This window comes from Anarhichas minor, unplaced genomic scaffold (genome assembly GCF_050575085.1).
Source record: "Anarhichas minor isolate MPS153535 unplaced genomic scaffold, ASM5057508v1 ptg000045l, whole genome shotgun sequence".
Lineage (NCBI taxonomy): Eukaryota > Metazoa > Chordata > Actinopteri > Perciformes > Anarhichadidae > Anarhichas > Anarhichas minor.
Genome location: NW_027466491.1, coordinates 8,642,951 through 8,669,142, shown reverse-complemented (window position 1 = coordinate 8,669,142; position 26,192 = coordinate 8,642,951). Strand labels below are relative to the sequence as shown.

Below are 26,192 nucleotides of genomic sequence, written 5' to 3'. Positions count from 1 at the left end.
CCTATCTACCTATCTATCTACCTACCTACCTATCTACCTATCTATCTACCTAGCTGCCTATAGTGACAGTGGTTTGAACACAGCTCACTGCTTTTCATCCTTTGAAGTAAAGAAACAGGAAATGAACACGAGATATATATATATTTTATATTTATTTAATTAAAAACTGTTGCCTGACAGTTTAGAATCATTGTTTATAGAAGACTCTCTGATAGAGTAGATGTTTACACATGGTCACTGTTAATGTACAATCATGAAGAAATGCATGCTGGGTAGCTCCCGACTAGCAGATTTATACCTCACCAACACACATCTGAACGAGAGGCACACATGAAATCGTATGACAGCAGCCGAAGAGCTCTACTGACAGAATTAACCGTTGTATTCCTTCACTATAAAAAGCAGGATTTGGGTTTCTCCAACTATAAAAGTTGCCATAACTGGGAAGTGCAACATACAGCAACCTAACCAAGAGGAAACAGACCTGATAAATGACTGTTTTTAAAAACTACAAACCTCCAGTACCCTGGCTAGAAAGTGAGTAGTCATGCAAACTGGATGCTTAAATTGTCCTTATTTAGTGAAGAATGTCAGACAGCACCTATATTATTGCAATTCATCTCAAAACAGGAGATATAAGGCACAACGTCTGCATAAACAAGCATCAAAATCCAAAATGTTTTCTTTCTTTTGAGCATTTCCTTAGAAATATAGTTTGTGCATACTTTCCACATCATTAAAAAAAATCCCCTTCTTCTGTAAGAAGTTTTCTTTTAAATTTAAAAGAATAACTGATGGAAACATATTTCCTAACAAACCCTGACTCCCAAAATAAGCGGCAGCCTGTGCTTTTAAAACAATAAATCTTCCTATTTTATAAATATTAGCTCTTGGCTTTGATATAAAAAAAAGGTCATTGTTGCTCTTTCATGTCCTTATACGCAGTTTTACCCATTAACCATTTCTAATGTGGCTTAACAGGCAAAACACATTTAAAAAACTGATTGAAAAATATCTACATTATTCATGACATTTCCAGTTTTCTCCAGGACGTTGTTTCTTCAACCCATCATTTAAATGTTTTGTTTGTTAAATTGAAAAACGGAGGAGTAAAATCTCTTAAACCAGAGAGATCAACTAAAAGAGCAGAACATCAACTTCCTGTTTCTCTGTAGAAGCCGGATTTTCACAGTAAAATCCCACCTAGTTACACGGTTAAACTCTTGAACAGACATCGGCGACACTTTGCATTTATAATTCAGGTGAGAAAATCTTACTAGTTTGAATATTTAACAATGTGTGTGTATTTGTTGACACAGAAATGACACAGTAGGTTTTAAACTAGCAAATATCAACCTGATCAAAAAAAGACGGACAGTTTTGTATATTTTGTTTCACACAAAAAGTAATTCCTTCATCCATTTGCAGTTAAAAGTAATTCCAAGACTTCCTCGGATATCCGAGAACTTTAAATATTCCCGACAACTGTTCTCTCTCACTTCCACAGACACGCTTCTGGACTTGACATGTGACCCACGGCTGCGACAAACGCTTAACTCTGACGTCTGCTGAGCATCAGTAGGTGTTGTTGGTACTGATGATATGTTTTAGAGTTCTTTGAGGGATAAGCAGTGTGTGTTTCTTTTGCAGTGGGTTTCTGTTTGAAGTAAACAGTCCATCCGGAGTCCTTCCTGAGCTGGTGACCGCTGACCTGAGATCGATCAGGGGTCGTGAGTTGTCTATCAACTGGCTCCGGGGCTGCCATGTGACGTCACTGCTGTAAAGCTGATATTACTGTTCAAGAATCATTGCCTCTTGGAAGGCTTCGATCCATCTAAAGACAAAAACACAAAACAGGGAACTTAGCGACCACTGTACAGCATACAGAATACATAGTAATGATCTCTATGTGGTAGTTCTCATTGTCAGTGGCGGAGTCCGCCATTCCCGTTTAGGATATACATTTAAATGCACTGTGGATTGACAGTAAACAGGGCAGCATGTTTACTGCCATGTTACAGCAATTACCTCTGAGCGGTGGGGATGTCGTCGGCTTTAAAGATGTGAAACAGCGTATTTTTGTGATACAGCTTAAACTGCAGCTTCTGGGCCGGACCGTTCTTCTCCTCCCTCAGGAAAAAACCGAGCAAAGGCTGACTCTCCAACGCTGCAACGTCCTAAAAAGGGAGAGATAATTACTCAAGCGAAAAGGTAAAAAAACGAAAAGCCACACATAGTTCAGGAGAGCAACAAAAGCACACAGTGTGCGTACCTCGCTGGCAGCGTATGTGTACAGGACTTTGTTCTTAATGACAAACCACAGCCTCTTCCACTGCTTCTTGTAGCCTTTTGACCTGTTTAAGTAGCCGCTCATGGAGGAGTTCTCAGTGTTGGCGGACACCTGGAAAAACAGCATGAACAAAATAAAACACTTCGCAAACTTGATACATAAATAATGCAAAATAAATGACACGAATATAGTGTTAATTTATGTTCCTTGCCTCTTTTAGTGCAGCAGGAATCTTCTTCTGTTTCCTAGAGAAGGAGAAAGCTCCAGATTTGATCGGAGAAACTGATGTTGAAGCACAGCGGTCACCTAAAAAATGGGGGGAATAACGTCAATATAATAGATCAAAACCATATATTTTTACCACGAGTAAATAATCTATATTATCTTAAAGGACCAGTCTGATTATATTCTGTATTTTTGTTATTGTCAATCTGTCAACAAATCCCATGAAAGACCAAAACCAACAATGCGTTTTTAAATCGTTAAAAACAGCTCACAGATACATATTCATCTTTAAAAAGGCTAAATCATTTCCCAAAACAGATGGCCACTGTAGCTTTTATCTAACGTTACTCAAACAGGAGCAAATATTGCATTTTTTAGGGACTATTTTCAGCGGCGGATCAATCCACATTTATTGCTCTGGTGAGTATTTGTGTCCACGTTTACTTACTATTCTCCTGCAGTTTGGCAAAGCAGTGATCACACACTCGTGCCGGCTGGTTCTTCAAGTACTCCAGGTAGTACTTATTGGCAGAGCACGCCTGACACACCACCTGTCAGACACACGTGTAACTGCGATGAGAAGGGGGTTCATTCAAGAATGTTTTGTAAGAGCAGCAGTAGTCGTAGTGGTACAGACCCTTCCACAGGCGCGACAGTGATGCCTCCTCCAGGTGAGGGTGAACTCACAGGTGCAGATCATGCACATGGTGGCCCTCAGGTCTGGGATCCAGATGGGAGCCTTTGAACCCAACGGGGCCCCGGTGTCGACAACGCCCTCCGCCTGGGTCGAGAGAGATTGGGGCTTAACATGGACACATTCAGGGTGAATTTATAACATGAACAAACGCAAAGATGTTTAGTTTCACCTCCTCCTGACTTCGACTTGATATGAAGGTTATTTTCTTCTTCGTGTAGTCATCTATGGCCTTGGCGATGGCCTCCAGCCACTCGTCCCTCTCTGTAGCTGAGCTGCAAGATACACCAGAACTCTCAGCAACAGTGAACAGAACAATCAATTCAATGTATAGATGTTTACAGCTCATTGTACGATATATTTCATGTAACTGTCAGATGTTAAGACTGACCTGGCAGACAGGATGAAAGAGCGCTCAACACTCTCAATGTTCAGCTCGTTCTGATAGGCCTCCTGGCTCGGTTTACTCACCTGGAAGACACACCAGAAATCCATAAATAACAGATAACCACCAGGGATTGTGCACCATTTCAGATGAGCAACGTTCAAACTGTTGTTGCAAACTCAGCCTCATGTGTTTCAGTATACATGAAGAAAACAGTAAGAGGTGAAGCTCTAAAAGTAAAGAGGACCATCACAGCGTGTCTCTAACCTTCATCCCAGCTAGAGAGAGGACACTGTTGAGTTTATACTGGCCAGACTGGACCGGAGTGGTGTACATGAGAGCATCGTTGAACTGAGGGAAGCACAGACACAAGAAAACTTCAGAAACACACACAGATAATATAAAAATATAGATATATATATATATTTTTTTTTAAGGCAGAACAACAGCATAACGTAAACTGGATTTAATTATCGCTCACCAGAAAGAACATACGAGGCTGCATGACTTTCCTGGACAGCTTCATTAGAGTGCCCTCCTTCAGAAACACCTGAAAATAAACGGGCTGCATTTAGAAAACACCTGCAGTCTGTGGAGTCCAGTGGCTAAACAACGACTTCTTAAGACTCAATCGATACGCAAAACAGAAGCACAGAGCAGCGTGATGTGATGGTGGGGTGATATCATCAGTCATACAGACTTAAACCACACATGAGTGTATTCTGATTCACAGAGAACCTGCAACATTAATAATGACCCTGCAAAAAATGATTAGCAAGAAACTGAAAGACGATTAAAACGAGGAGGGATCAAATTTAACGTCTTCTGATTTGTGGAGCACTGCTGTGGAGCAGTCATATTTGTTAAATATAGGCAAACTGGTATTTGTAAGTCTTCTGAGAGAATTTACACCTGTGTGAAAATTCTCCCCGCATGACAGACCGAACTGCAATCTGAACTTTGGTTTGTGAAAGAAGTTAGCAAACCCTTTTGAGACTTACCCGGCCTGGCTGAACGATCTCATGGTGACCGTTGAGACTGTACTGAATCTGCATCAGCTTCTGAAAGTTATCCTGTGAAACAGCATCAGAGGTGTGAGGAGAAGCACGAGGCTGAAGTAGACGTGAAGCTGTGTGTGGAATAAGGTCTCACCCCTTGTTTCATGATATCGTTGGCGTGGTTGGCCACTTCTTTCACTATGCTGAGGGCCGCTGCATGGAGAGCAAAGATAAAACATCAGCTTTTAGCAAATGATGGTCCTGGTGGACACTGCGGGGGAGTTTAGTTCTTTATCTGACCTTGTGTGTCTTTATAGTCCTCTGAGTCTTCTGGAAGGTTCTTCAGATAATCTGAAAAAGAAATTTCCATTTATTTTGAAACTAGCAACAAAGGCAAAAGGAGAGTCTGTCTGCCCGCGGCAATTTGCAAGATCCAACAAGTTATTTTATTACGATTAAAATAACACCCGTATCACTTTGATAAGTATGTGTTTGAGAAAACACCTCATGTCCTAAAAAAAGCAAATAAAGTACATGCAATACATGTTTTGAAATACATTTTTTAAATGTGTACATTGTGCAGAATATGCTCGAGAAGAAACAGATCAATATCTGCTCTAGATCTAGATAAAAACAGATATTACAAACTTTCCTTTTCTCCTTCTCTGATGATATAAAATGTGAAATTCCTTATTTTCAGTGTGCAGTCAGCTTCCAAATTGCCTTGAAATTGTTTTGAATATTTGAAATCTGTTCTGCAGAATTGATCCCTTGCGTTAAAGCTCCTCAGGTGTTTATTACTGTTACTGTCCACTGGGTGCCAGTACGGTACCAAAACAAAGAAGGTTCATTCAGGTGCTGTCAATAAAGGAGCGCCATCACTCAGGAAACCCTTTGACCATCAGTGAATAGCGAGTGTGTGTTTGTACCTGTGAGCAGCAGCTGGTACTGAGGGATCCTCTGCACTGGTTTCAGCAGGTAGTGTTTCAGAGCCAGACTGGCACATCTGGGACTCATCTGGGACAAAACAAACACGGTGCCGTCCAGTTTACTGTGAGAGATACGCGTCGTGTGTTTTCATGGCTGCTTCTGACAGCAGCACTTCCGGACTGAAGCTGAGCTGTATCACTTCATCTTTAAATGTTAGTTACAGTGAAGCAGTGAAGTGTTATGTCAATAAGAAAAACATTACAACGTTCTCTGTAATAATTCCCAATAAAAGCAAATACAAAACTGTATTTCCAGCTTTACCTCAAACTCTCTGACAACAGCGGCGAACGCTGCGTTTTTCCTGCACTGCTCGTCCAACAGAGCAACGTTGTTGTCAAACTGGCGGATGTAGGTGGAGTACATCTTCAGGTAAGGACCCTTCTGGACGAAGATGTCCGACAGTCTCTGGTGATCGCTCCTGTAACCAGACACACACAAACAGTTCCCTTCAGTCAGTGAACCGAGTCATTCAGTATAAAAGTAGTCGATGAAAAGGAAATCCAGCTGTTGTGTTCATTTATTTCATACTATTTAACACATCATAAGTCACTGAATCAGTACCAACATCCCCCAGTGCATTATGGGAGCTGTTGTTCTTCTCCATGTGTGTTGGTTGTGTGTTTACCAGTGTGCCACTCGCTCCTCCAGCTCCCTCAGCAGGTCTCTGTTGAGCTGGTAGAGTTGTGGAAGGTAGTACAGGATCTGACTGAGGATCCGCTCCTCCACCACCGGCTTCCCATTCTGACGGGTGGCCTTTGCGACAGCATCTCGAAAGTCCTGCAGAGACACAGAGGGTGGATTCTGCATCATTATCACACACACACACACACATACACACACACACACACACACACACACACACGCACACACACACACACACACACACAGCTGTACAGGGTGGGTGACACATGACAACATACTGTATTGCTGAACAGGAACACCTGGTTATCACCTCACGAAACTGCTGAAAATAATTTAATAATGCACAATTTTTTATCTAATCACCAACTCCACAGAATGTCTTGCTGATGTCATGCTGAACTTTTTGATATCAACATAACCAAAACACAAGACAAGCTAAGAAGTACAAATAGAAAAAAAAATAAAAAAACTCAGCGAAGTAAAATATTATTACAGTTTCTTTTCTTGCATATGGACTCTTTGACACAAAGAACTGACAAACCACAAACCATTGAAGGCAGGTGCTGCTAGAAGACACTTCAGGGAGCGACAAACCGCCGTCTAAATATTCACAAAACGGACATGAACGTTGGCAATAAATTATCTAAAAATGTCACCAACCCACGCACCCACCTGCACACACTCAACACAACACACTGCACACACACACACAGGATTATCTAAGGTATGTGTGTGTCTGGAGGTCGTCTCTGTGGCCTGAGGAAGCAGCTGCTGTGCGGCCAGGCCGTCCGCAGAGAGAGGAGAATGCGATCTGACCTCTTTTCTTGGACGCCTCGCCCCCCCCAGCCATCCATGGGGCGACGTTTTCTACTAATCCCGCTGTGGGTTTCTCCAAAGCCACGTCTGAGGCGGCCAAACAGGTGGACCCTCGACCCCTCTCAACCGGGATTCAGACCTACTACAGAGTCCGTCTTTGAGATATACATAAACACACGCTTCCCCGTCAAACGTTACCAACAAAACCTAAACAAAAGACATTAAAATGTGCTCTAATACATTAGATGTCCGTGTGTACAGTAAAACATTCTCCATTCACTTCCCCTAAAAAGCTGACCTCATCCAGTCACATGGTTCCTGTTAGCCGTCATTCAAAACACAGGAACATGCAGCATTTAGCTTAATTTATCTTTCAGCAAAGCAAACACTGCAGACTCAAGGAACCCTGACAAGTCTGTTTTTAAATATATAATCCATCACTGCCAACTACATCTACAAAATATCTCTTTTCAGTGCAGTAAAACTTTGCACCGCTTATGATTTTTCCCGGCAATGATGGATATAAACAAGGATGCATCAGTGGGCCACAGGTTCAATCACCATTGTGTTGCCTCATTTAGCGACAGTGACTCAACAGACAGCTAGATATGAATATGAAATATGAAATAAACTCTTTGGCGTTTGAACTCACCAAACAAACATCAACCGAGCCAAACAAAGCCTGTGACTCACTTATGGCGTCTTTTTCTTGCACAATAACACACTCACACAACAGTGTTTCCCCGTGAAGAGACGGATCAAAGCGCCGCCTCCCTACTTGTGGCCGTGCGTTTACCTGCCCACTGCCGCCCACGGGGGAAACCACAACCCTCCAACGCTGCAACTTTAAAAAGCCTCAGCTGTGAAATAACGGCGTTATTCAACTCTGAGCGGGGCCTTAAGCAAACACAACACCGGCCAAGACCTCATTAATTCATATTCATCCCAGGGAAGAAGCTTTGAACACCATTCAAAACAATCACAGCGTCGGCGAGGGTAACAAAAACATACACTGAGATTTATTATGTTGGGCACTCTTCTTCCCTGTCCCTTTAATGCAACTCTTGGATAAATAAGACACTTACTATGTGAAGCAGCTTCAGGACATCCACGAATCTGAAACATGAGCAGAAATACATCCGTTAGACGACACACATATGGACGTTTTTAAGTGTTCACTCCAAAAGCACTCACACTTTCTCGGAGCTCATAATCTCCTGGGCGATGTGCACCACCTTCTTCCTCTTCATCTCATCCTCCTGCTGAAAGAGCACAAACACAAACAGTTCAGCAACGCCACAGACACGCCACCGGTGACTGACCTCGACACAAACACACCGCTGTAAACTCACAGGCTCGCTGCAAACCACCATGATCACTGGGATCCCGTTTCACTCTGCAAAACCATCAGGATTGAGTTTACAGCCTTCAAAACAACCCGAAAGTAGAGCGCCAACCCTCCTCCCTCTCTCCCCTCTCCCTGTGTCTTTCTGATGGTGTGTGTTGTTGAATGGTAATGGGGCGGTCTTTCAATGACTTAATTTGGACTGTGGCCTTGGCCTTGGGCCCCCCCCCCCCCCAGCTTGACTGAAATGTCCCACTGGTCCTATCGGAGCCTGTGTTTGTGATACCCTGACAGTATCACGGAGAGCGTTACACAGGAGGAAGAAAGAAAAAAAGAAACAGCTCATTGAGAGAGCTATTCCTGAACCTGTAGCCCTTCTGTGTTTGCTCACCATCCCCCCTTTCAACACACACACACACACACACACACACACAGACCTTTGGAGAGCTGTGACGAACACACTTGGCAGCAAACGTGCACACAATCTCCAGTGGCTGCAGCGACAGTTCAACTGTGACATGAGACGCTCTGCCAGTTTTACATGATGTCATTTTTCCGTCCAAGTTTCTCTTTTGTTTTGTTTTTTATCATTTCTGAATAAATTTATAGTCGCTGCTGTGTAATGACTGATTACCTGTCGGTCTGCCACATCCACGTGCTCCTTGCTGGAGGTGGAACTGTTGTCCTCTTCATCTGAACTGTGGATCTCCTCCTCCTCAGAGTGGACGTCCTGCCCCAGCCAGCCACTGCACATAGCAGACATTCAACACAACAAACGGAGATTAAATGACACACGAAGCAGAATTAAGTTTTCGGGATTAAGGGAAGGTCTGCGGACAAGAGTGAGTTGAGAAAAACACACCCTGGATAAATAAAGATTAAAGTTGTGTGCAAGAGGGGGACCTGATGATGAATTGGACTTAATCATTACTCACAAGAAGCACATGAGTCATTACAAGAGTGTGAAACTCATTAAGAGGTCTGGTACAATAGAAATCTATAACGATTAGAATAAAAACGCTTGTGTGAGATAAAACACAGAAAAGAAGGGCTTTAATACAGCAAGAAAAGCCTGTTATTTCGAATTCTTTGGTTCTGATAATCATGTGATATTGTGACCTAATTGTCTTATTGATCTCAGCCATACTGCCCGGTCCGTGTTAATATTGTTGTGTTTTAGGTGGGTCCATATCCATCATGTTTTTCTTTAAAGAGACCTTTATAAACCCTGCTGCTGGCTCCACTCTACCCACAAGGCAAACAAGCACCAACATGTGTTTGTGTGTCACTAAATGTTTGGCTCTTTTTCTGTACAATTAAGCCGTCAGATTTCAAAGAAGGGTGAGTTAATGTGTTTTGATTTCGCCTCCATTGGCCCTGTCCTGCCGTCTCTCTTTCCTACACAACTCTCTGTAAAGAGGCTCGGCAAAAAAAGGGTGATGGCTCGGAATAAAAATCAGAAAAGGAAAGACTGTGGGACTCCAAACATTCTCACATTTCCTTTCACGCTCATCAGCAGTAGCCCGCTCTCTCCACTTCCTTGTTTTTCTTACGTGCCTCCGGACACTTTCTTTTACCTAAATAGTAATACACACTCACTCTTCCTCTCTTATGCTTCCTCTATAGTGGAGCATTCCAACACACTGGATCCGGCACAGAGCGCCACTTGTTTACAGCCTGAGGCTACTTACATGAACTCAACAGGCTCAGATGCCTGGGAAACACTACACATTCACTCACTTCTCCCCCTGAGCACAGAAACACCCCGATAACCACTCGGATGCAAACCACACAGAATAAAGAAACAAGGTTCATCTCAGCTTGATGCCTCAGCGTGACTTAACGTGGTCTCGACTTCATCACTTGTAGCGCCACCGTCTGACAGAGGGAACAGGACGCACAGCACTTATCATGGGAACGGCTTCTCATTACAATTTGTTGGCGGTGTCCCTTTTCACTTATTCGGACGATCGAATATTTGTTTGTCATTAACAGAGCAAAAGGCCAAAATTCTAAAGTTTTAGCTTCTTAAAGCAGCACTTAATCAATGTTTTATATTTAAATGATTGTATTATTATAATTGTTATGTGAGTGGGTTAGTTGTAGCGACAACCTTTCAGAGAAGTATCACTCAAACTTAGCTCTACAGAGTGTTTTAGCATCTTTCAGCTTTGTTTTGGTTTAAAAGAAGCCACTGTGCACTACCTGCCCAGCACTAACCGGTGAACAGAGAAAGTTAGCAACGAGCAAATGGACAAAGTGGAGCATTTAACAGATAAAGAGATATTTCCTGAAGGAGTTGGTGGAGACCACAAACAGAGCTAAAAGTAGAGTGAATGTTGGACTCAAATTCACCAGATGGCCAGACACGTGACTCCAAAAAAAGATCGTATTTGTTAATTTACTGGGATGAGAACAGAGCTCACTTCAGAGACACAGGAGGAGAAGAATGGAGTGATGAGGTTAGGAAGAGGCTAAACACAGTGCGAGTGCGTGCAGGCCGAGGAGGAGGAGGCCGGTGGTTGCTGGAGGTTTATTTTCCCTGTTCCAGAGAGCTGTGTGGCGTTTCTGCGATTCTCAGACATTTCCTGCCCTGGCCACCGAAAATAACCCACAGGAAAACAGGCCGACCTGTTGCACATCAATGCTCCATTCAAATCCAATGCCCCTGTTTCAAAGGTCAACTTTCACACACTTGTAAACACAAACCACGAATGTCACCTGTGCAACTAGTCGCACACGGCGGCTCCCACACTGAAGCTACGGGTCAAAATTACAGAGTGGCTGCAAGTGTTGTAGAGTGGCTCTGAACCTCACACACACACACACACACACACACACTCTCTCTCTCTCTCTCTCTCTCTCTCTCTCTCACTCTCTCTCTCTCTCTCTCTCTCACACACACACACAACGTTCCAGGTATGAATCGACCACCTATCTCTTCCTTAAACTCATCTCTCTACTGCAATAGATTTTTAAATAATAATCATTAGTTGGACCCTTTACAAACTACTACTGTACCTCTCGTACTCATGCTCGTGGCACCTGTGATAGGGATCCTGCACTTCATAGATGTCTGAATCTGCTCCGTCGGGGTCATGTGACCAGCCCGGCCTCGCACTGTGAAACGGCAGGTTCATGTACTCTGGGATCTCCTCGTACAGGGGAACGTTCTCATACTCCACCGATTCCTCTATGTATTCTCCACGAACATCAGCCTCCACTATGCAGCTACTGGGCCGCTCCAGGCTTTTCCCCCCCGGGCTTGAGTCCACGCTGGTACAGTCCAGGGTCTGCCCTCCTTTGGCCAGCAGCTTTGGCAGCATCTTGACAGACAGCCGGAGCTCCAGCAGCTTCCTGAAAGAGAGGCTCCTCTTTTGGGAGTCGGCCCGGGTGGCCAGGTCGGCTGCAGAGAAGGACTGCGCCCTCTGCTTGACCCCCAGCGCCGGAGCTCGGCTCTTTGGCGGCACGCTGCTCCTGGTGGGCATCTGCCGGCTGAAGAAGGTCACGCAGGGCCGCGTGAACCGCCAGGCTGTTTTCTCCTGAGGGGGCGGGGGCAGCTCCCTCATCGGGGTGTTCGCATGTGGAGGTGCAGGAGGGCAGATGGAGGGCGGAGGGGGCGTCGGCAGGCTGTGTCTCTGAGGTTTTCTCGGTGGCGCCCTCGGTGACCGCTGATCCTCGGCAGAGAAGGCCTTCCTCGCGTTCGCCAGAAGAGGATGACAGCCGAGTTTGATCTGTTTGGGGAGGCTGTGAGTTATCGGGTAGCGCTCAAAGTCGCCGTACCCGTCCTCTTCATCCTCGTCCACGCGGTGCTCCACTCCCCCTTTTTTGTGGCTGTTGGAGTCCGCGTGCGAGAGCAAGACTAAGGAGTGGGAGGTGTTTTTGTTTAGAGAGGGGGGCATGCGGGCTAGTCTTTGAAGGCGAGGGGAGAGGGAGGTCTGCCGAAGAGGGGGGACCGGTGCGCTGGTCTCGTCATCTCCCAAACCTGAGTCTTTTTGGGGTAAAAGGTCGTCACATGTGTTCCATTTGAGCTCCTCGCCGTCCGAACCGAGAGACAGACCAGCTAGACTCAGTTTCCCCTCATCCTCTCCCATCTCAAGCTCCTGTCTCTGTTCCTCCGCCACCTGATCCTGGGCACTGCCCTCCACGCCATCCTGCCTCACCAGGGCTGGCTTTTTAGGTTTGCGTGGGTGAGGGACTGGGAGAGGTTTGCTGGGGGCAGCGGGGACCTGCAGATCAGGGTGTAACCTGGTAGGAGATGCTTCGCTGCATTCTACCTGAAAGGACTGTGCAGACGATTCATGAGGAGGGACACCTGGGGAGACAATGATGCTGCCTGCAACATCACAGGTAGAGTCTGTGAAATCTGTGTTTTGGGCCTCAGTCTGTCCATTCGCTTTTGAAACATCAGGCTCAGCGACAGCACTTTCCTGATGTTTGACAGTCTCTGGAGCGTTCTGCTCCTCGGTCCTCTGTGCCTCTTTGTTGACCAATCCCTGATCCAGGTGTCTCTGTCTTTGAGGTTTGTCCCTGGGCTTCTTGCTAATCCCTCCACCTTCCCCCTTCTCTACAGCAACTCCCTCCTCTTTGTTTTCTGCTCTCTCGTGTGGCCTCGTCCCTGTGAATCCTTCTGTAGAAATCCCATTCTGCAACGGTTCCTTGTGCAAATCGCTGCCAATCTCAGTTGCATGTCCGTTTTCCACACGCTGGCACTGGGAACAATCCTGGTGCCCACAGGAGCAGGTGGGAATTATGTAATCCGAGTTACGCTTGTTTGTCTCTGATAAAATCCCATTTTTGGAGTTAAGAAGTAAGAGGCTATCGCCTAAAGCTTCCTGCCGTTCCTGAGTTAGGATAAAGGGTTCACTGGGTTTGGGTGGCGGAGGTGAAACGGGGGGAGATGAGGCCGTGGATTTGGGAATGCAGGGTTTGGGGGCAACAGCCGGTTTAGTCCTCTTGAGAGTAGCAGGGGAGGGTTGGGAGATGACTGTAGACTGGGAGAGAAGACCTGGTTTGGGGGCGATGGGTGGGGGAGAGGGTTTGGTGGTGGCAGGGAGTTTAGGTTTGGGAGCTAATGGAGGCTTCTTCACACCTGCATGTAAAGAAGAGGGAGGATATTTACAGAGAAGTCAAACAACAATGTACTCACACTTCCTTTTAAATGCATCATGCAACACCGTCACATCACATGAAAGCATGCTCCATCCACACCTCCTCTAGTAAACGCACAGACAGCTGCAAACTCAAAGCTCGGGTCAAAAGGTCTCCAGAAGGTTCAGAACGACGGAAGGTTGGAATAATGTGTGAAATGAGGATTTATATAAGTAATGAAACTTTTACCACATCTGCTCAACCGTTTTGTAAAGTAATAATCTGATGAACGAGCAGCAAACACAAAGTAAATCTGGATTATTTCATTCAGATGCACAATGTATTGTTGTCAGATTGTAGTTAAACATAAGTATGTTGTATTGTATGTATTACAACGAGTACAATATTTACTGTAAGTACATTCTGATACTTTACTAATGTTTAAAGTAGATGATACACAGACAATGACTGATTAATTTGGTTAAATAAAGTTTAAATTGAAAAAAACAGAGCCTCTACAATTAATAACAAGCTGTGAATTGACATTGTAGGCGATGTTTTCCGCTCTACTGGCTGAAACGTTTGGCTGGCCGACAACACGAGAAGTGGAGTCATCGAGCGGATGTTTCCGAAAAGGCCAACGACCAGAAACCGCTGTGACTCCCAGACATGCTGCTCTGCCTCTGCAGAGAGCTCCAAACTCTGCTCAAACAGTATAAAGCCATTGGGCTTAAACACCAAAAACACCCACGTTATTGAACAGTAATTAACATGTTTACTAATCACTGATAGACACTTTTCAATTCGGCATACACCTTCTGTTTTGGTTCAGCAAAAAAATGATTTTAAACTTCACCACGGATGGCGGAGACGATCAAACCTAAAACGTGACTCAAATATCAAATTATCTTTATATATTGGCCGAATTTGCCAGTGTATGCTAACGATGCCATGCGAGTTCATTAACTATATCTTCGGATATATAATGCAACTTAAAAACCGACTTAACAACCAACTAGAACATTTTAGAGCGGAGTCTGGCCTCGCTGTAAAAGTAACGCCAGATATCTGGACGCGGAAACACAAACAACAATAACTCTTTTGCACATATCCCATTTCTCTAAGGATACACCTCTTCATCCAGGTAAACGTTACCTGTTTTATATCAGAAGCTAACACTGCAGCTTATTATCGAGTCTTGTTGCATCAACAGCAGGACAGATGTTTTAAGACAAAGGATTTAACCCCCTCCAGCTGGGACAGTAGCTTTAATATCAAACGTGAAAGGGACATTTTACATTGTGAGTTATGATGGAAGTTTTTTAGAAAGCACTCTAAATTGCAATCGAGCATGTGTCCTTCTTTTATATATTTTTGAAAGGTGTTATTAAGAAAAAACTACGCGTAATTACGCGTGGCTGCGTACAAAGAGGGTTGACGCTTATCGTCCGTTATAACGCATAGTTTTTTACTACAATAAAACTACAATAAAACTTTTTTACTACAATAAAACTACAATAACACTTTAAGTATTTAGATTTTGCACAGCTAACTTTAAGTTAAACAAGGAAACAAACCTGTGCTCATGACTCCCGACTGGCTCCCTTCTCCATGAGTAAATTTACTTTCAATGGAATTGCGAGAAAATCTGCGTTTTCTCCTCATTCGACACCATAGTCAGTTTGAAACCCACTCCTGGGAGAAAACATGCAAATCCATCGCTGTCGCTCCTTATCTTGCCAGCGGATGCTCGGATAAAGTCTTTACGCGTGTTACTTTTCCCATTTTTCCCCAAAAAGTTTTCAGCCACGGTGCTTTTCCCAACAGTATCAAGTAGGACGCAACAAAACAATCCACTTCCGTTTATGCATTTCAAAACAAAAATAATTGTTGAAGAATTTCTGGTCCGGTTGTTGTAATCTGATGTAAAGCACGGAGTTAAGCATAAATATAGGTTCAGTTGTATGTTTTAAGTAAATATAAATGTAATTCAGATCGATTCCGTGATTCACATTTCCAACAAACTGTTTAAAATAAATTGTAGTTATTTATTTTGAAGGGAATTCCGGTTTCACACTGGTTGATTCTTGATAACTTTACACTCGATTTTTCCTAACGGTTCCTCCACTGTCCCTCGCGCCCACTTGGGGCGCTCTAACATGCATTCGTGTGAGTTGCTCGCGAGCAAACGACGAGCATTATGGGTATTGTAGTTTTAAGCGAAGTTTTCGCAAACCGGCTAACAACCAACTTCTCCAACGGCTGTTCCTGACTACTGTCGCCTACAACTTCAGAATGCAAACGCGGCTGTGTGTATAAATGGCGGTGAGCAATGACTGAGGAGTTTGACGAAGATGTGGTATTTGAGGTTTGTATTACAGCCGCTGTTTTTTTTATTTTTAATCGAAACTTATGGATGCTTTGTCATACCTAGACGTTCCCGAGTCATTAAGGGCAGCTAGCTTATACACAGATAGCTTACCGTGCTAGCAGCCATGCAGTAGCAGCCCAAAACAAATCCACATATTTATGCTGCTAACTGTGTTTCTGCCAAAAGGAGCTTTGTTGGTCACGAGAGGGAGCTGAGCTGTGCGCGCGCATTGTTGTGTGTTTCATCCTTATTATTAGACTGGTAGTTTCAGAGGAGGGGTGTGGAGGACCAGGTCCAATGCGACACACACACACACACACACTCACACACACTCTATGTCTGACTGGTGACAACATCAGCTGCCACTTCGTGTGACAACATGCATGTGAGTAGCATTTAATTGTTTTTATTGCCATCTAGGCATATAGTGTTATTATGATGGGTTAATTACATTAAACTGAGATGCACCAAATGCATGTTTTTTTATTTATTTCATGGCTGAGTCTGAGCTGTCTTTGTTCAGCATAAGAAACAGTGTTTATCCCTCTATGAGTAGGTTATTACATGATGTCTTGTGCATGCATGTAGTCTAGTCTCCATGGTGCACAGAGAGGCTGAAAAAGACATTCCTGGCATCTGTACGAGTGATTTACAGATTCACATGTGAAGGCACTTAATAGCATTCTTCCCAGAGCAGAAAAGTAGTTTGCATGGAGGAAAGAAGTGAGAGAAAGGTAGAGAAAGAGGTAGTTGGAGAACCACACCAGTGAGGGCCTACGATAGACCGGTCGACAGTGTCGAAGGCTTTAGCTAAATCAATACGAAATGCTGGCAGGACAGGAAGGAGACAGCCAAGAAAGTGCTCCTCTAGGCTGATGACCTAATCACCAAATTCTCTCCACAGGTCCTTCCATCTGGCAGTCTCGCTTCTCATCCGTCATTCCTCAACTACTGCATTCACCTGTCTTTCTTTCTCTCTGCAGAACTCTCCTCTTTTCCAGTACCTGCACGATCTAGGGCACACAGACTTTGAGGCATGTCCAACGGCATCGCAGGAGGACGAATATGGCGGACAAGAGGGAGACCTCACCTCTCCCGACAAAGATCCAGGGAAGACTTCAGTGAGTGACTTTTTATAGACCACAATTCAAACAACTCCCCTGACCCGGGGCGGTGTGTGTGTGTGTTTGATTTGCGCAGTCAGACAGAAAGTAATTAATTTAACTATTGACTCCAAACAGCAACACAGTTTGGAGTTGAGTCGACCTGTGATTCACACAGACGAGTAGTGTGTCCGGGGAACCTCGGGGATCACATGACGGGAAGCAGTTTTGTTTGTTTCGTGCAGGAACTTTCCGTACGTGTCATGCTTCCTCTCTAGTACGCTGTTGTTCTAGGGAGTTCAGGAGGATGAGGGATTCGTGATGAGACAGGAAAGCGTTTGGGTCGTCCCTGTGTGACCGGCTTCCTGGAGCTCAGATAAAGTCGGAGCCGATGCAAAACACCGTGTCGACGTTGACAGACCACAGCTTGTCTTTCTTTACAATGGCAGTAAATGGCCTCCTAATCTTTGTACAGTATAGCTTTAAGGGCTGCAGCTAATTATTATTTTAATTTTGATTTATCAGTTACTTGTATGGTCTGTAAAATGTGACAAAACGGGCAAGAGACCAATACAAAAGATATTGCGTTCACGATGATATAAAAGAGAAAATCAGCAAATTCTCACATTTGAGAAGCTGGAACTAAAAGCATTGTTTTTCGTGGTGTAGGTAAGACCACAACTTGCTGTTTTCACTCTTAGACCTGCTGTCATATACAGCCGTCTGTGCTGAGTGTGTCCGTTCTCTCACTCGGTAGCGATCAGTCCAGTGTGTCTGGAGGCTGGAGTGTCGTCTGCGTGACACCGGGAGAATACTGATGAGCAGGAACAGCCGGTGGCAGGATGTGCTACGGTAGTGAGAGGACGGGCATCTGTGAGTTAATCCCAACGTGGTTTACATCATCTCTGCGGAACCACCGGGGGAGATTAGCCGCTTTGATGCTACGGAGAAGACGGAACAGGGGCTGTGGCCTACTTCAGGCTGACGACCAGACATGAAACTCAATCTCAAATCAGTAATCAATACTACTGCAGACGAGTGACGCTTGTGCTTTACCCCCCCAGAGAAGGGGTCAGCTCGCGGGCTGTCCGGTCTGAATCATTAACTCCTGCAGCACCACGCACGTCACGGGATGTTATGATGCTGGTTTACATCATTAACATTAACAGAAAAAAGTACAATAACATTATTAAAGCAAAGTATTTCACGGTCGCCACGAAACACTCTAAGCTGATTAGTGAATAAAAGATCCTAGTCATGATTAGGCATTACACAGTTTGGGATTTTATTTAGGCTCTTAAGCACTTGCAGGAAAAAACGTGCAACGTTTTGAACAGCCTGAGGTTTGTTATGCATCCAAAATGTCAACACACTTTAAATTGTGAGGCGCCATGTAACTCTGGTTGTGAGTGGATGTCTCAGACTGTTTAGTCCACGGGGCAGAGACTCATAGAAAGCAAGAAATAAAACGTGTGTGCGTGCGTGCGTGCGTGCGTGCGTGTGTGTGTGCGTGTGTGTGTGTGTGTGTGGTCTCCAATGAAAGACGTACAATCTTGTCTCTTTTTCTGGAGCTTAATTAAAGAATCCTTCCTTTCCGTCTGTCAACCGTATATTTGAAAAGGATGAAAGCTTACGTTTTATTGATGCCAAAAATGTAAACATTCAGTCATAACGCCAAAATGAAAACTCAACAAACTGAAGTGGTTATGTTGTTTCTGTGCCACAACAGAGACCCGGGAGTGAGTGTTTTTACAAACACACATTGCACTTATTGTTGTCGCCTGAAAGAGTTTGTCTCCTGGGATACTCCCTTTGACCGTCGGAGTGCGTGCGTGTGTTTAAGTGCACACACTTGTTATTTACTGGTTGTGCTAGAAGAAGCACACTAAAGTGACTGAAAGACTTCCAGGTGAATCATTTATGCATTTTCATCTGGAATGTGTTTCACTGATCCTCCTGGGTTGTACCAGGGCATAGCATAATAAAGAGCCCTGCATATAACTGGAACAGAGCTGTTACTTACTGATTTATAACCTTCCCCCTGTGTGTGACCTGCAGGGAGGACGCTTATGGAGACTGGCTGAAGCTTTGTGGAGATGGAGTCCGATTCACCAGGCGGCTGCGTCTCGTAAGATGGGCCAGCAGCTGGTAGGCAGAGTGGGAAACAGAAAGGAATGCTGGCACCAGCAACTTCACATTGTTTTATATTTAAAGGCATCCATTCTCTTCCATGTGTTTCTCTTTTCTTCCAGGACTGTGTGTTCGGCCAGTACTCGGTGAAGTGCATTCTGGACCAGGACGTGCTGTTGCAGGAGGACGTGGAGCTGATTGAGCTGTTAGACCCGAGTCTGCTCACCCTCGGCTCGTCTGCTTCTGGCTCATCCACTCGAGCGAGCGTCCTGCCCAGACCCGGCCTCATAGCCAGGCCCTCCCTATGGTACGTTGTTAGGAGACAAGCACACAGACGTACAGGGGACGGGCAAAATACTTTGTTCGCCAAAGAATATAAAGCATTCCAATAAAACGCCAGCACAAACTGAAGCCATAGCCTCTAAAACAGTAGTAAAAGTAAACATATAAAGTAAGGAATGTTCATTATTCATATTCATTACATTCTTGGTATTCTAGTGACACTACAAAGAAACTGTAACAGTACTTCCTGTGACTTGTAAATTGACTTTGACGTGTATAACTGATGGTTCTCGTCCCTGTATGGATCTAACCAGTTAACGGCCGCACTAAATCAGAATTCCTCCCTGTTGTCCATCACTTAGGGACCTGGCGGGGCTGGTGGGCCTGGCTGCACTGCTGCTGGGTTTGTGCTCCGTGTCCGAGGGCCTGTGGTCGCTGGCCGCGGCCCCCTGGGGCCTGGCGCTGCTGGGCTGGCTGGGAATGAGGGGGGTCCTGCTGTGGAGGCGGGGCCGCATGCAGAGAGCCGTCCACTCGCGGGCCACGCAGCTACAGACTCTGGTCCACAACAGCAAGACTCTGACCGGGCTGTCTCGTAAAGCCCTGCGCCTGGTGCAGGAGACGGAGGTCATCTCCAGAGGGTTCACCCTGTAAGTGTGCTCGTCTTTACGTCTACATGTCACCCAATCACATCATGGTCATGTCTCCATCCTGCTCAGTTAATTTCTATTTCTAGCACCGTGTCAGTTAACTAACCTCCTGTAGGTGTTTTATTATTCATGGTAGCACTTGTTTTAAACCTCTTTTTGTCCGTGTGTGAGTTTAGCTTTGTCCATAAACCACACTAGCATTACACTTCAATCACTTAGTAAGTTAAGGGGGTAGTTTCACTCTCTTGCCAGGAGTTAGATGAGCAGATCGATACCACTCATGTTTGTACAGTAAATATAAAGCCTGTAGCTGATTCGTTTAGCTTAGCATCAAGCCAGTAAACAGATAAACGGCGATCCTCGCTCTGTCCAAAGTCCTACCAGCACGGCCTTCTTACGCAGGATAGATGTTGACTGATTCCAGTCTTTGTGCTAAGCTAAGCTAACCAGCTGCAGCTTCATATTCACCACACAGACATGAGAGCCGTTGATCTTGTCCTGTAACTCCTGGTAAGAAAGAGATTAAGCGTGAACTATTCCTTTAATAGCATGTCGTATTGTCTTTCCATTTCCTCAGTTTGTGTGTTTTCGTCTTGTTTGTGTCGTCTTTAGTGTTGCGTTCAGTGTTTTGTGTGCCCCCCCCCCCCCCCCCTGCCTCTTTGGGACGTCTCCACAGTTGTATCACATTTCACTTGTCAAGTTTGCTCGACAGGGTGAGTGCAGCCGGCTCCTTTAGCAGGGCGGGGTCGGGGGCGGTGCCACGCGGCCAGCAGCTGATCGGACTGAGGAAGGCCCTGTACCGGGCGCTCCGCACGGCCTTCAGAGCCTCGCGGAGAGCCACCTGTCACATGCTCAAGGCATATCCTTTACCTTGAGAGGAAGACTTCACATAGGAGTGTCCCGGACCTCTTTTGAAATAGGAAACAACTCACTATAAGTTAAGATGTATGTGAGTATTGTTATAATGGAAGAGTGATGTGTCCTTAACCCCTCTCAACGTTCCCTCTGAACTCTGAGATCGATAATGTGACCAACTATGTGTCCGCGGTGCCTCTGAAGGAGCTGGGGCTCGGCCTGGGGATCGAGCACCTGGGTGACGAGCAGGCTCAGGAGCTGACGGACGACTACAGCCTGCCTGCCCTGAAGGTAAGGCCGCTAGATAAGTTAACCAGCTGCTGGCGGTCGCCTCGAAAAGGGACGAAGACCTTCATCCACTTCTCCGCTGCAACAGCTGACAGCTAAAAAAAAAAGCCCCAAAACAAGAACAGGTTTCATGACGAAAGGCTTTAATGCGTAAATGTTTGTTGTTTTGTGCTCCTAAAGATGCTGTTCCAGCTGTGGGTGGGGCAAAGCTCCGAATGCTTCCGACGACTTGCTCTTCTCCTGTCACCGCGAAGAATAGAGGAGCCAGAAGAGGGCGGAGCCAGCGGGGACGCCTCCCCTCCTGCCGCCCTGCTGCACCGCTCCATCGCCGCCGTGACGGAGCCCCTCCATCGCGCTCTGGCCAGCTGCCTCTGCGAAGTGCAGCGCAGCTTCGACTTCCACCGACACTTTGAGACCCAGCTGAGGACGCCGGGCTCCGACGGGACGGGGAGAGTCAGGGAGAAATGCCGAGAGCTCAACACCCTGCACTCGTCCATCCGAAGCCTGCAGCTGCACCTCAAGGCCCTGCTCAGCGAGTGAGACACACACACACACACACACACACACAATCCAGACTGCTCTCATTCTACACTTCCCATAATAGGAGATGAGACTTTAATGACCAGTGAGGGGAAACTGGGTCACTCCACCAGCAATAAACCTGGGAATATGGAAAAGAAACGTATAAGTGGACATTAGATCATGAGGTCAAACATGAAAATATAATATATAATGTCAAAATGAGGGACATTTGTGCTTTTAATAATTGTCAGTGAAGCCATTGTTCCTCACTGATTTCCTTTATTAATGTCGGAGCACTCACAAAGAAGCTGATGGAGATTAAAAGAAAGGGATTAGTTGGAGAAGGATTTGTAAATTCACCAACTGTGGAAACGGCACACAACGATATTAGTAAGATTACCCAGCATTCCATGTGTCCTGAATATAAAAGTGCCATTTACTTTATGCCTCGGCGTCAAAGTTTATTGTTATGAGCACACATTAAAGCCACAACAAGAAAGGGTAGTAGAGGTTTAAAGACCAGCAGGGACTCACAATTCTTACATTTGACCCCCGTTTCTGTCAGATTTCATGTTTAGGAAACTGATTAACATTTTCAAAGCCGAATGTAGCTTCAGTTTCTTTTGCCCTCTCCGATTCAGCGCGGCAACAGAAGATAATGTATTCATCCTCCTCTTCCGTCTCTGATATCGCTAGGATGATCATCCTGGAGGACGACCTGGAGAAACTGATGGTGTCCAAGGAACCCACGGAGTTGACGCTCGAGGGCTACCAGGACCTCAGGGACCGGCTGCACCAGCTGCAGCCACACATGCAGGCCAGCTCGGGCTGCTGGGAGGACACCGTCGGCCAGGTGCAGCGCATGCTGAGACGGGTCAACGCCTGTCCAGGTGAGCTCAACACAAACAGACGGTGACACCCCCTTTAGTAGTATATTAGTTCCCATATTTACACAGGGCCTGTTTTTAGCACACTATTGACAGCCGTGGAGGAAGGAGCTCCTTCACATTGCGGGCAGTCAACACAGTGACCTCGCAATAACGTCAGTCCACACCGTCTCTGCAGGTAATGCCGAGGGTCTGGAGCGGCGTGGTCCTCCTCCACCCGAGATTCCTGCTCCTCCTCCGTCCTACCCGTTGATCCTGGACAGAGACTCTGTGCCAGAAGAGCTGGTAAGACGAACCATCCACCTGACAGCCCTGTGCTCCTTCACACCAAGACTCTCACCACAGTCAAGATTTCTGTCCCTAGTATGGCCTTCAAAAATGTGTCCTTTGACCAGGAGTGGGAGGCCTACGTGTCCGACTCGGACTCCGACGGCGAGGACAGAGGGTCTTGGTCCGACATCTTGTCACCGGAGGAACGGGAGCGGCAGCGGAGGGAGAGGGAGGAGTCCCGTCGCGTCCTGTCGGAGCTCAAAGCTGTGCTGGGCTTCCGTGCGTCAGAGGGGGAGAGGATGAAGAGGAAGCAGCTGCTCTTCAACGACCAAGGTCTGCACTGACCCGGGTCAACTCTCTCTCTGCTGTGATCATTCAAAGAGGAGCACATCCCAGTTTGGGCGACTTTGCTGACATTGTTTTTCATGTGTAGTCAAACTATACACACAATATATAATGTACTCTAAATGCAAAGCATTGAATAATATATTTCTTCGTTCTTGCAGCTGCTCCCTCGGCTCACGGTGAGAGTCCAGATACCGTCACGGAGCTGTTAAACGCTCCGACTTCTCTGGGATCAGCAGGAAGTGCCGATGAAGAAGGAACCCACTTTTCGGAGTGCTCTGCAGGAAACGAAGGGGAGGAAGGGGAAGGAGGAGGCGGCAGGGTGAGGCTTGACCCCTCAGCAGAGCCGGTGATGGAGTTCAGCTGTGGTTTGGAGGATTTGGGAGGAACTTCGGTGTGTGCAAGAGGAGGAGGAGGAGCGTCCGAGCTGCACCTATACGACGGCGTCCTGCAGGAGGAAGGGGAGGGCCAGAACGGTCTGGACTGCTGCCTGAAACCCAAAGCCCCCGCCGTCTCTGTGATGGACAGGCTGACGGAGATCCACGGCTCGGAGGCTCTCAGCTTCAGCTCCGCCCTCGCCGCTCAGGTGGCGGCGCACTCGCACTCGCTCATCACCATGGAGGAGCAGACGTTCGGTGATGACGAGGAGGAGGAGGAGGAGGAGGAGGAGGAGGATGGAGAGGAGAGCGACAGACGAACCGCCGAGAAGGACTGAAGTTAAACCCCGCTGCTTTAACCGACCGCTGAGCAGAGACTGTATTTATGTCTTATGTCTGGCTGTCTTTTATCGATGGGTCTGTCTTACATCTTAACTGTTTCTGGTGTGGAGGCATTTTCAAATTTACACCACTCTATTCCCCCATCCGTCCATTCTACTGTACATTACTACCCACAGTTCTTACTGCTCGCTCGCTGTTAAAACTCAGGTACCAGAACCACTAAAGCAAAGAAGACCAGAATGTCTACAGTTCACTCGCTGACATCCACACAGTGAGTGTTGTTCTCAGTCGTTCAGCAGCTGTGGAAACAGGCGACAAGTGTAATAGGTTTCTTTGAGAATAAAATGGTTTTATTTGCAGTTTTCAAAACACTCCAATCTGAGTTACTGTCTGGAAGTTTTGGGCTGGAGGACTTGAGAAGTCGGGAGCAATAATGCTGAGATACAGCGGTAAGAGAGCATTTAAAAACGTTTCATCTCGAGACAACGAACAACAACTAAATGGAAGTTTCGGGGCTTTATGCAACGTACAGAGATGAGAGGACAGAGACCACACCACAATGTAAAAGTTCTGCATTCAGAATTCAACTTAACCTAAATATTGCCAACAAAATGTAGTTGAAGTATTGAAAATATAATTACTCGTAAATCATAATTTCAGTGAGTATTTGTAAAAGAACAGGATTTCAGGAGCTCAAATTTGTACTTAAGAGCAGTAATTGAGTACATGTGCTGTCACACACACACACACACACACACAGTATGAAAGGGAGCTCTGCAAAAAGAGGAAGTAGAATGCTATTTTTACTATCGGGGTCTTTATTTTTGTCCGGCCCTTTCTGCGATTCCATCCCTCTACTTACTGTCTGACTGGACACAATGGGGGCCGGACGCATAGCGCACCGTACACAATATTACATAAACATACACAACCCTATTTGGAATGCAACACTATTGTATCTAAGAACTAATTCATGTAGACTGAAACAGCGTCTGTTTACAGGGGGATACTGTACGGACTGATCTGTGTGCTGCTGTGAGGGGTTGATTCTCTCTCGTGTGAGGGCAATCTATAACTTTATGTTTCATACGATGTTACTGTACGAGTCTATTCCCTCCCACCTTCCCAGTCTGACTTGTCACCATGTCTGCCTTGTCCCGAGGTCTACCCCCTCCTGCATTCTCCAAAGTGAAATAAAATACCCTTCTGAAAGAGTTTCGATGTATCCTGAAGTCTTTTCTGCCGCTCGTGTTTCAGAGGCTCTCACGGTCGGGGTAGAGGAACCGGTTTGATGAGTTACTTGATATGTTTTGTGTTTTTTTTTTTTTTTGCACAATGGCTCCACTTTAAAGCCACCCCGGCCTTTGGAGACTTAGGCCCAATCTCCAGGCCGTCCCACTGTCAAATCAAAGAGTGTTTGAGTCTCTCGCAGACACTTTGAGCCCTTAGTGAACCCTTTCCATAAATCTGCATTTCTGCAGACTTTGCCCAAGAGAATTACCCAAAAGTAAAGTAAATAACAAAATATTATTTTGAGTAACCGGGTCATTGCTGTTGAGTCACACCAAACCAATTTAGATTGATAAATAGCGCGTAACCAACACTATTATAGCGATGTCCCAATTCAGGGTCTGTCGCCTAAAATCCCTGCTCAACAGGATTATATATATGTATATATATATATATTTATAGTGTATATACCTGTATATATATTTATAGTGTATGCATATATATATATTTATAGTGTATTTATATATACATATTTATAGTGTGTGTATACAGTATATATATAATCCCTGCTCAGAAGGATTATAAATATATACACATAAATACATTCAACTAAAAATATTTTCAGTATATATACTTTGAAGTTTTTAGTTTAGTGTTTTTAATCATATATTCAAAAATGCATTCATAGTTTATTTTCATAATGTTTTTCTAAATTAATAACCAGTTAATTAAATCAGTTACTATGTTAAATAACACATTTTCAGTTGTAGTTCTTGCAATTAAAACAATGTATTTATCAATAACTTATTTTATTTCATTCACACATACATATATATTTACATGTACATATAAATACACATGTATATATATATACTTACATGTGTGTATATGTATATATATATATACTTACATGTGTGTGTATATATATATATATATATATATATATATAGCAATCCTAAGGCAGAGGAAATCAATGAAGACAGTTAATATTAACAGCAGCAAAACAAATGTCAGCAAACGTGTTCACATTTAGTTATTTGTGCAGCACTGGATACCAGTGGTGGGCC

At 45.2% G+C, this 26,192-nt stretch overlaps 2 protein-coding genes across 4 annotated transcripts; one reads left to right on the top strand and one right to left on the bottom strand.

Annotated features, from left to right (window-relative positions):
* Positions 1-148: 148 nt before the first annotated feature.
* LOC142970930 (FYVE, RhoGEF and PH domain-containing protein 6-like) lies at positions 149-16,110 on the bottom strand. The gene is made up of 21 exons (XM_076111430.1): positions 15,054-16,110; positions 11,407-13,477; positions 9,020-9,131; positions 8,235-8,302; positions 8,126-8,156; positions 6,208-6,359; positions 5,844-6,000; positions 5,522-5,609; positions 4,893-4,943; positions 4,747-4,805; positions 4,596-4,667; positions 4,076-4,144; positions 3,862-3,945; positions 3,601-3,680; positions 3,382-3,484; positions 3,153-3,296; positions 2,964-3,066; positions 2,502-2,596; positions 2,273-2,401; positions 2,029-2,177; positions 149-1,834 (listed from the first exon to the last, which is right to left on the bottom strand). Exons 1-21 carry the CDS (start codon positions 15,139-15,141, stop codon positions 1,792-1,794), a joined length of 3,948 nt encoding a protein of 1,315 aa, XP_075967545.1. The 5' UTR covers positions 15,142-16,110; the 3' UTR covers positions 149-1,791.
* Positions 15,691-25,110, top strand: vezt (vezatin, adherens junctions transmembrane protein). 3 transcript variants are annotated; one of them, XM_076111432.1, is made up of 12 exons: positions 15,691-15,844; positions 16,831-16,968; positions 19,009-19,098; positions 19,203-19,387; positions 19,725-20,009; positions 20,722-20,868; positions 21,008-21,155; positions 21,333-21,688; positions 22,371-22,564; positions 22,740-22,846; positions 22,957-23,164; positions 23,338-25,110. In XM_076111432.1, the coding sequence occupies exons 1-12, from the start codon at positions 15,809-15,811 to the stop codon at positions 23,889-23,891; spliced, it is 2,448 nt and encodes an 815-aa protein (XP_075967547.1). In that variant the 5' UTR covers positions 15,691-15,808; the 3' UTR covers positions 23,892-25,110. The 3 variants fall into 3 exon arrangements, with proteins under 3 accessions (XP_075967547.1, XP_075967546.1, XP_075967548.1); XM_076111431.1 differs by having other exon boundaries at positions 20,710-20,868; XM_076111433.1 differs by having other exon boundaries at positions 15,696-15,801; positions 20,710-20,868.
* Positions 25,111-26,192: the final 1,082 nt, after the last annotated feature.